Source organism: Canis lupus, chromosome 25 (assembly GCF_003254725.2).
Source record: "Canis lupus dingo isolate Sandy chromosome 25, ASM325472v2, whole genome shotgun sequence".
NCBI classification, from domain to species: domain Eukaryota; kingdom Metazoa; phylum Chordata; class Mammalia; order Carnivora; family Canidae; genus Canis; species Canis lupus.
This window is the reverse complement of record NC_064267.1, coordinates 32,533,729-32,544,095: the sequence shown is the minus strand read 5'-3', so window position 1 is coordinate 32,544,095 and position 10,367 is coordinate 32,533,729. Positions and strand designations below refer to the sequence as shown.

Sequence of the window (10,367 nt, the reverse complement as noted above, 5' to 3'; positions counted from 1 at the left end):
ACACTGTGGTTCAAAGGACTTGTTTTAATTAAAGACAATAGTGGCATGTACATTCACTTTTCCTCATAAGAAACAGGCTTTTTCCCCTGAGGATATTTTTATTTTCACATCTGAAAAAAAAAAAAAAAAAAAAAAAAAAAAAAAACAGACCAAAAGTCAAAGATGCTTCTAAAGTTTGACATTCCAAGGCTCAAGTAGAAAGAATTATTACAGTTTTCGTTTTCCCTTGTGTTCTCACTTCAGGAGAATCAGTCCCTACCTTCCTACAATAACCTTAAATAACCAAATAACCTTCCTACAATAACCTTAAATAACCAAAAAATAACCCAAAAAGGATAAATTATAAACAGTTATTCACCATGAGTTCTAGAATCAGATCCCAGGCAAAAGGATCAAGTTCAAGATATCACAGTAGGTTGGAAGAAAGTTCAGATTATCATCTTAATCTTAGACAGATTCAGCCTACCAATTTGACAGTGGTATCTTCCATCCAGAACAACTTGCTTGATGCTCCATTCCCACATCCCAGCCTCCTTGCATTTTTGTACATCAAAAAGTATTCTTTTAAATGTAAGGAAGAAAATACTCAACTCCTCATTTTTCTAACATTTTTTGGTTCAATGAATAAACCTTTTAATGCAAAGGATATATCTCCCATCATCCTTAGATAAGACCTCAGAATAGCTATCTCTTAACTACAAAGTTAATAATCTTTGCAGTTTACCTACTGAAGGAACACATAGCATGCTCTGTATTTCCCTATGAAGTGATTCAAAATACACTGTAGCTCATGGTACAACAATCTAGAGACAATTTAATTTAAAAAGTCTTACATCTAAATCATATCTGTAATTTCCCTATTTAGGATAAATTAGAAAGGTATCATAGTCAAACTCAACAGTGTTGTCAATTCAGATAAATTCTCGTGCTTTTTTTCTCATTAATGGTTTCAGAAGATTCCGTAGCCTTAGTGTCATTAGGGTAAAAAATGCACAACGTTACCTTTCTTTCTATGAAAAACATGAGGGTGGTAAATGATCTTTAAAAATATGAGACAAAGAAGGAAAAAATGAATGTTATGGCTTTCTTTTAAAAGTTTCTATAGTAAGTTCACTGATGAGCATAACCTTCAAGTCACCTTCAGAAAGAGTGATGAAAGTAAAAAGTCCAATATAAAATAAAACATTTCAGTCAATGTGAAATTGAACCAGTCATTTTTTTCCCATAAGCCATGGGAACTTTTTCCATGAATAAGGCGACTGATATAATTCTCTCTGTGTTATCCTGTTGTGACCAGGCTGAACAATACTTCATATGACACCGAAGTTACAATTTTAAGATATAGTCACTGACTGGATTTAGCCCGAGTAACTGGCCGGTATTTTGTTTGTACGCAATGCTTTCTTCCTTCTGTAACCAGCTGGAAGCTTAACAATTTCTGAGCTAGTTTAGATACAAGGCAAAACAGGCTAATTGTGAAGTTAGACATGTGTTTCCTTGTAAATGTCTCTCTGCAGAGTCATCTCATTTTTAAAACCCTGAAGACAACTCACAGCAGCAGCCTGCCTGTTAACCATTTGCTCTCACTGCAGAAAGTCCTCAAAGCGCAAATCCAACATAAAACTCCAAAGGGTTTTTAAATTTTTTTTAGTAAAAGCAGAAAGTAATAAGTAACTAAGGCAGAATTACTGCATAATTAGCATTTGGCCTTATCTGATGTCCTCTTTCCAATCTGGAGATTGGCAGTACTTTACAGAAGGGCAGGAAATTTTCTTTCTCTTTTCCTTTATGTATCCATCAGATACCAGAAAAAAAAAAAATCCCCTCTTTTCTCTCATCTTCACAAGTCTAATCCCTTACTCTGTCATCTGCCTTTCCCAACAGCTTGAGACATGGGCTCTCCTTGCCTGAAAGATAACCTGTCACTCAGCAAACTAGAACATCCTTCCCCCACACAGCCTGCAATGCTGCAGTTTCACATTAATGAGCTAAAAGTAACTCCTTAAATTAACCCCTTCTATTATAAAATACAAATGGGCCAAGAGATCTGGTAAAAATAAAAGATAAAGATAAAAATAAAAACCTCTAGAAACTTACTGATTGACATGACCACGTCATTAAAAAAAAAAAAAAAAAAAGGACTAGAGAAAGCATGCTGTGAAAGGAATACATTTAGGTCTGGGCTCTCTGCTTTTCACAAGCGGTGATTTCTTCTCAGCCACACCAAGCGTTTCATATGCAATCACTTGTGCCCGTGGCCCCAGCAAACTCAGTCATTAGTCTTACACTCTGCTCTTCACTTTGTCTTGCAGGATTTTGAACTTTTTTCACCCTGAATTACCCCCAAAGCACTATGTACAATAGAAGGGCATTTTTACCAGTTACTAGAGCACCAGACCATCAGGAAGTCTGTGTAGATTGTTTGCTGAAATAAACATGTTTAAAGGTATGGAAAATCTATCCCAAATCAGTCATTAATATCTAAATGGGGAAATACATTTTAATTGAAAGAAAAAAAAAACACCTGGTTTTATTCAAGGTTGTGGTGAACCTGTTTGGCAACTTTTAAATTAATTTTAAATTAATTCAGGTGCTCTCCAATCACCGCAGTTACATACAGGGAGTACTGAACACAATGATGACAAAGCAATTGTTTGTGTTCAAACTTCTCACAAACTATATTCCCCTGGACTTTTCACCTCAGCATATTTCAAATCCTCCTTTCCAAGGAATATTTGACCTTCAAATTTCAGTCCTTTTATCTCTTGATCTCTTGCGTCTACCATATGTTAGAAAGCTCAAACTGGGCTGCAAGTATATTATTTCTGTTACCTGACTTTAATGAATTTTTAGTTGTTTTCAAAATCTGCAATCGGTTCATTGTGCCAACTCTGCATTGCAGAGAAATCTTAGTGTTTGATTCCAGCTTGGCCCCTGCAAACAGAGTCACTACAAACAGGCTTTAGTTGTATTTACTCTGGGAGAAGAGGGGTAAGGAAACCCCCGCCAACCTGACAGGCTCGGCAGGGTGACAAGCCCCCAGGGCACCGGCGTCTCTCCCGGCTCGCAGCCTGGGCGCTGTCCTTGGTGCTGCCGGCGCCATAGCGAGCACAAGCGCCTTACCTTCTGCCCCCGCGGAAGCTGCGGACGTCCCCCAAACGTTAAGCAGAACGTAGCGCCACATCCCACTTTTAATACAAATAACTACCCAGGCCCATCCTCTTTGTCCCCTTCCCGAAGCCTTCAGGCCGACTGTTCTTCAAAGTCTTTTTTTTTTTTTTTTCTTCTTCTTCTTCTTCTAGGCCCAACTCTGTGCTAGTGCTCATCTCGGGCTGCTTTAAAAGGAGGAGTGGGGGAAGGGGAGGGAGGCGAGGGGAAAAGAGGATGGGGGAGGGGAGGAAAGTCGGGGGAGGGGAGGAAGGAGAAGGGGAGAAGGAAAGGATGGAGGGGGGGAAAGGGGGTCCAGGAGGAAGGGGCTCAGTGAGTGGGACTAAAGGCTGAAAGTGGAGTGGGAGAGCGAAGAGATGCCCGAAAGGAGGGAAAGAGATTCGGCACAGAAGATGAGTAAAGAAAAAAGTAATGGAGAAAGGGCAAAAGAAGAAAGGAGAGCCGCGGGTGGCCAGGGGGTCGGGAGAAGAGTGCCCGATGTGGCATAAGAGTGACTAGACAAAGAAAGGGCGTTGGGTGCACACTCGCGCCGAGGGTGCAAGATGCAATCCGAAGGCGAAGGGAAACGGAGAGAGGGGGCTCGATGGGCGACAAGTGGTCTGGGACAGCGAGGAGAGTTGGGGGAGGGGCCGGGCAGCGAAGTCCGGGGTCCGGTGCGGCGTGGGCCCACGTGGAGCTGGCGCTGAATCACCGCTAGGCTGCCTGTGCCCCCCTCGTCTCCCCCGGCCCGGGGCCCGCAGTCCCCGCCTCCTCGGCCGCCGCCTCCACGGGGCGGGGCCCTGGCCCGGGACCAGCCGCCGCGGCTATAAATGGGCTGCGGCGAGCCCAGCAGAACGCTGTGACAGCCACACGCCCCGAGGCCTCCAAGATGAGCTACACGTTGGACTCGCTGGGCAACCCGTCCGCCTACCGGCGGGTCACCGAGACCCGCTCCAGCTTCAGCCGCGTCAGCGGCTCCCCGTCCAGCGGCTTCCGCTCGCAGTCGTGGTCCCGCGGCTCGCCCAGCACCGTGTCCTCCTCCTACAAGCGCAGCGCGCTTGCCCCGCGCCTCGCCTACAGCTCGGCTATGCTCAGCTCTGCCGAGAGCAGCCTCGATTTCAGCCAGTCCTCGTCGCTGCTCAACGGCGGCGCCGGGCCGGGCGGAGACTACAAGCTGTCCCGCTCCAACGAGAAGGAACAGCTGCAGGGGCTGAACGACCGCTTCGCGGGCTACATCGAGAAGGTGCACTACCTGGAGCAGCAGAACAAGGAGATCGAGGCGGAGATCCAGGCGCTGCGGCAGAAGCAGGCCTCGCACGCCCAGCTGGGCGACGCGTACGACCAGGAGATCCGCGAGCTGCGCGCCACCCTCGAGCTGGTGAACCATGAGAAGGCTCAGGTGCAGCTGGACTCGGACCACCTGGAGGAAGACATCCACCGGCTCAAGGAGCGCTTCGAGGAGGAGGCACGGCTGCGCGACGACACCGAGGCGGCCATCCGCGCGCTGCGCAAAGACATCGAGGAGGCGTCGCTGGTCAGGGTGGAGCTGGACAAGAAGGTGCAGTCGCTGCAGGACGAGGTGGCCTTCCTGCGGAGCAACCACGAGGAGGAGGTGGCCGACCTGTTGGCCCAGATCCAGGCGTCGCACATCACGGTGGAGCGCAAAGACTACCTGAAGACAGACATCTCGTCGGCGCTGAAGGAGATCCGCTCCCAGCTCGAATGCCACTCCGACCAGAACATGCACCAGGCCGAAGAGTGGTTTAAGTGCCGCTACGCCAAGCTGACCGAGGCGGCCGAGCAGAACAAGGAGGCCATCCGCTCCGCCAAGGAGGAGATCGCCGAGTACCGGCGCCAGCTGCAGTCCAAGAGCATCGAGCTCGAGTCGGTGCGCGGCACCAAGGAGTCCCTGGAGCGGCAGCTCAGCGACATCGAGGAGCGCCATAACCACGATCTCAGCAGCTACCAGGTAGGGACCGCGGCTGCGCGGCCGCCCTGCGCCAGCGCCAGAGCCAGCGCCGCGCGCCCCCGGCGCTCGGGCACGCGACCCGGCGGGCTCTCCGCCGCGCTCCCTGGCGGCCGCAGCCCAGTGCGCGCGCGACGCCGAGCGAGGCAGGGGCGCCCCGCGTCCCCGCCCCTCCGCAGCCCGCCCCCACGCCTCCCCCGCCCGCCGGCTCGGGCTCCCCGGGAGCCCCGCCCTTTTGCAAAGCTCGGGGAGTTCTGGTCTCAAAGCGGGAGGGTAGGGCGCACGTGTGGGGGGTTGACGGAGCGGCGCCTTTACGATGGCCGGGGCAGGAACGCGCGTGGTCTCAACTTTTCTGGCCCGTGGTCAGAACTCAGCCCAAAAGGGCTCAGAGGAGGAAGGCCCGATGGGCGCAGAGGTGTTCCCCAAACACGTTTGTTTCCTGGAGTCTTACTGCATGGGGTTGTGCCCAGGAAATCTCCTCCTGTCCGGTTGATCCTGTTCGTTTGTGTATTCGATGAATTCCTCCGTGGTTTTCGTGTTTGTGTTTTTAAGGGGCCGGGAGCTACCGGGGTTTGCAGAACTGGAGGGAAGTGGGGGGAGGGGCGGCAAGTGGTTTTGCAGAGAGAAGTTGGCTGGCGGAGGGCTGAGTCTCTCTGGCTGTGTCTCTTTCAGGACACCATCCAGCAGTTGGAAAATGAGCTTCGGGGCACAAAGTGGGAAATGGCTCGTCATTTGCGAGAATACCAGGACCTCCTCAACGTCAAGATGGCTCTGGATATTGAGATCGCTGCGTACAGGTACCGTGCTCACTCCCCACCCGGCCGAAACACTTACCGCACTGCGGAGGCTGCGCCGACAGGACCCCCATCACTTGAGTTCAAGCAAGCAGGTGGCAGGGATCTTAAGTCAGGGCCTGGCTTGCTTTCTTAATTAAAACAAAACCAAACAAAGAAGAAAAAAAAAACTATTCTAAAGAACTGTAAATGTGGTTCTACTACTCCATACAGATTTAAAGGGTAAACATTCATTAAAATAGGTATCTAGACACAATGTTTTGAGGGAGGGCGCTGATTACCCTCAAACTTTTTTATTTTAGTGAGAGATGTTTTCCAACTGTTTGAAACAAAAACGGAATTTTAGTTTTTAATATTTCATACAGTGCTTTCAGCTTTTCGACTTTATAATGTCAAGGACAGATTCCAGGACATTCAATGTCTCTGTTTCTCTGTTACAGCTTACTATTGCCATCATCTGGCTAAGAACAGCCATAGATTGATAGGATGGAGAGATAGAGAGAGAGATAGATAGATAGAATATATTAGATAGAATAGAGAGAGGGGGAGGAGAGAGAGAAAATATGTGTATTCTGTTTTATGTAGATTTATATCTACAGACCCAGATATTCAACCAGAGAGAGAAAACAAAACAAAAAAACAACAGATTATAGCTCTGCTAACTGATGTCACCTTACTGTTGACTAACTTCACAGGAGAAAATCCTTGACTAAACAGTTTTTCTACCTCCAAAAGGTCATCATTGTAACATTGCAGGAATAGATTATATTCAGAGCTATCTCTTTTTTTTTTTTCAGGAAAGTTGAATACTTATATTAAATAGACACTTTATATTAAAATTGCAGACCAGTCTATAACTTGATATACCCGAAATTCTGATATATACTAAACACTTTTCTAGATTTGTCGAACATTATATTTGCTAAAAGAAATTTAGTGGCCATCCTGAAAGTCCAAATGCTCAGGAAGGTCACTAAGGCTTTTTTGACCATGGGAGAGCTTTTCAGCATATTCATGGTGCAGCAAATAGACTGCTGCAGAGCTGAGATTCGGTGGCTGGGTGTGTGAGTGGACTATTGGGTGTGGTCAGTCGCTGCGGCAGGTGACTGGCTGGTGGTCCATGAGAATCTCTGGATATGATACCTTGGACGAGTGAAATGATAACAGGTATTACACAGGTTTAACGGAATCTTTTATTCATGTGATTATTTTTGTTGAAAGGTGTTTGCTGCATCGCCCATAACATAATGAAACTCAGAAGGCCACAGAGATCTTAATTATGTCTTGTCTTTTTTTGACTTGATCCTTAGAAAACTACTGGAGGGTGAAGAGACCAGATTTAGCACATTTGCAGGAAGCATCACTGGACCGCTGTATACACACCGACAGCCCTCAGTCACAATATCCAGTAAGATTCAGAAAACCAAGGTAGAGGCTCCTAAGCTAAAGGTCCAACACAAATTTGTCGAGGAGATCATAGAGGAAACCAAAGTGGAAGATGAGAAATCAGAAATGGAAGAAGCCCTGACAGCCATTGCAGAGGAGCTGGCAGTGTCCATGAAAGAAGAGAAGGAAGAAGAGGCAGAAGAAAAGGAAGAGGAGCAAGCCGAAGAAGAAGTGGTAGCTACCAAAAAGTCTCCAGTGAAAGCGGCTGCCCCTGAACTTAAAGAGGAGGAGGAAGGTGAAAAGGAGGAAGAGGAAGGCCAAGAGGAAGAAGAGGAGGAAGAGGAGGGGGCTAAATCAGACCAAGCTGAAGAAGGAGGATCCGAGAAGGAAGGTTCTAGTGAAAAAGAAGAAGGCGAACAGGAGGAAGAAGGAGAAACGGAGGCCGAAGGTGAAGGAGAGGAAGCCGAAGCTAAGGATGAAAAGAAAATTGAAGAAAAACGTGAAGAGGTGGCTCCCAAGGAGGAGCCGGTGGCAGAAGCCAAGGTGGAAAAACCAGAGAAAGCCAAGTCTCCCATGCCAAAATCCCCAGTGGAAGAGGTAAAGCCAAAAGCCGAAGCTGGAGCTGAGAAAGGCGAACAGAAAAAGGAAGAAGAGAAAGTGGAGGAAGAAAAGAAAGAAGAAGTAAAGGAATCTCCCAAGGAAGAGAAGGTGGAGAAAAAGGAGGAGAAGCCAAAAGATGTGCCCGAGAAGAAGAAGGCAGAGTCCCCGGTAAAGGAGGAAGTGGTGGAGGAGGTGAGCACCGTCACCAAATCAGTAAAGGTGAGCTTGGAGAAAGATGCCAAAGAGGAGAAGCCACAGCCACAGGAGAAGGAGAAAGAGAAGGAGAAGGCGGAAGGGGAAGGAGGAAGTGAGGAGGAAGGGGGTGACCAGGGTTCCAAGGAATCCAGGAAGGAAGACATAGCGGTAAATGGGGAGGTGGAAGGAAAGGAGGAAGAGCAGGAAACTAAGGAGAAAGGCAGTGGGGGAGAAGAGGAGAAAGGGGTTGTCACCAATGGGCTTGACTTAAGCCCAGCCGATGAAAAGAAGGGGGGAGACAGAGGTGAGGAAAAAGTGGTGGTGACCAAAAAGATAGAAAAAATCACCAGTGAGGGGGGCGATGGTGCTACCAAATACATCACTAAATCTGTAACCGTCACTCAAAAGGTCGAAGAGCATGAAGAGACCTTTGAGGAGAAGCTAGTGTCTACCAAAAAGGTAGAGAAGGTCACTTCACACGCCATAGTAAAGGAAGTCACCCAGAGTGACTAACATTTGAGTCCATTGCAAAAGGTTAAGCCATATGACAATTTTAATATGCATGTGATTGACAGCTTCAAAACAGAACGGGTTCTCCCATGGGGGCTCCAGACATTGTATTTTACTTTGTGCAATATGAGGGAACTGCATGCAAGCTCAGGGTGCTCCCTCCTCAGTCTTTGGGTGATTAAAATGCATGATACTGTATGTACCTGGGGAGTTGGCCAATTTCCTAAGCTGTTGGAAGGGGGGCACTCAAGGGGGGGATGTATTGAGATGTATTATGCAAAGAACCAACTGAGCCAAAAATAATAAATGAAACACAGAACTCTCTTAGCCTTAAGAAAGCTATATATGAATAATTATGTTTACCTCACTGGTGCATTTAAAAAGGACTTTTGTTCATGGGAGAACCTCGTTGACATGCACAGTTTGCAACCTTTCGTTGATTGATGTTAAACGTCACAGCAGTAATTGCTCAATAAAGGTCATATTGGAAACATAGTCGATTATATGGTGTCTCATCATTTCAAAGTGAAATCTCCACTACCTGACCCTTTCTTTTCCCACAGTGGACTATTCAGGGGGTTAGAAGTGATCTGCATTTCTGATCATTATTTCCTTGGGAGGCATCACTGAGAAGACATAATCGCCGAAAACATGTTCAGGTGTCTAAATCTTATTTAGCCCAACACACACCTCAAAATTTTAAATTTATATTTTTCAAATAAAAATGAAAGCATCAGATAAAAAAGCAAGACTACTGGGATAAAAGTCTTCATATCCAAATGTTTTGACCCCAAACCAAAACCCAGAGAGCCTAAAAGTGAGAGGGACAACAGAAAAGTCAAAACTTGTTTCTTGGAGTTGGGACACGAAGGAATTCACGGCATTTCTAACAATGTGTCCAGAAAAAGCAGGACTGAAATCATTAGCAGTACTAACAAAAAAATAACCAGACTCTGATGCATGGTTCCAGTTCAAACACAAATATAGGCATGTGTGTGCATGCGCGTGCACACACACACACACACCTTTAATGCAGCACTGATCCTTGATTTGATTGACAGAGATTTATACTTTTGGTGTTTTACTAACTGGGGAAAAGATAATGTCAAAAATAAAATAAGTCACTCAGAAAAAGAAAAACAGTTTTCTCTGATACAGGCAAAGAAGTGTTTTTATTTGAAAAAAAAAAAAAAAAAAGCCTGACCTTGAACAAGGAAATAATACCACTCGCTCTTCAAAACGTATCTGTTCTAGACCTTCAAGACCATTAGTAACTTACTAATTAATGTTTTATTCATATCAAGTCCATATTTTTTCTTACCAGATCATCCCAATATTATAATCTTTGATGCTCTTTTTAAATGGCTTTTCAAGGTACCCCAATTTTAATTCCTAACCGCACCCAGGAAGCTCATTACTAATGTCAATATTTGTAATGATGCTTCGCAACCATTAGCCATTTGCCAAGCTTCACAATTGTTACTGTATCTGCATATCATTTGCATATCATTTATGTTTTCCTTTAAAAACTCATGTTTAATGTTAAAACATAAATTTTTCTGAAGCAATGACATCCAAGGTAAAAGAGAATTTTTTAATTTAATTAGCAAAAACTTACTGTAGTTACATAGAATTGAAAATTTTTTAAACAGCATATTGGAAAAATTCAGGACAGCTCCTAAGATGGAAGGATGAGCAGAAGTGGATGCTGGGGATGATCAGCTAAGACAGCCCCAGGACTAGAGGTAGCAGGACTTATGCAGTTATAG

General features: G+C 45.9%; 1 protein-coding gene across 1 annotated transcript; it reads left to right on the top strand.

Annotated features, from left to right (window-relative positions):
- Positions 1-3,988: 3,988 nt before the first annotated feature.
- On the top strand, positions 3,989-9,093 carry NEFM (neurofilament medium chain). Its single transcript, XM_025463073.3, has 3 exons — positions 3,989-5,116; positions 5,786-5,910; positions 7,218-9,093. The coding sequence occupies exons 1-3, from the start codon at positions 4,037-4,039 to the stop codon at positions 8,599-8,601; spliced, it is 2,589 nt and encodes an 862-aa protein (XP_025318858.1). The 5' UTR covers positions 3,989-4,036; the 3' UTR covers positions 8,602-9,093.
- The last annotated feature ends 1,274 nt before the right edge of the window (positions 9,094-10,367 follow it).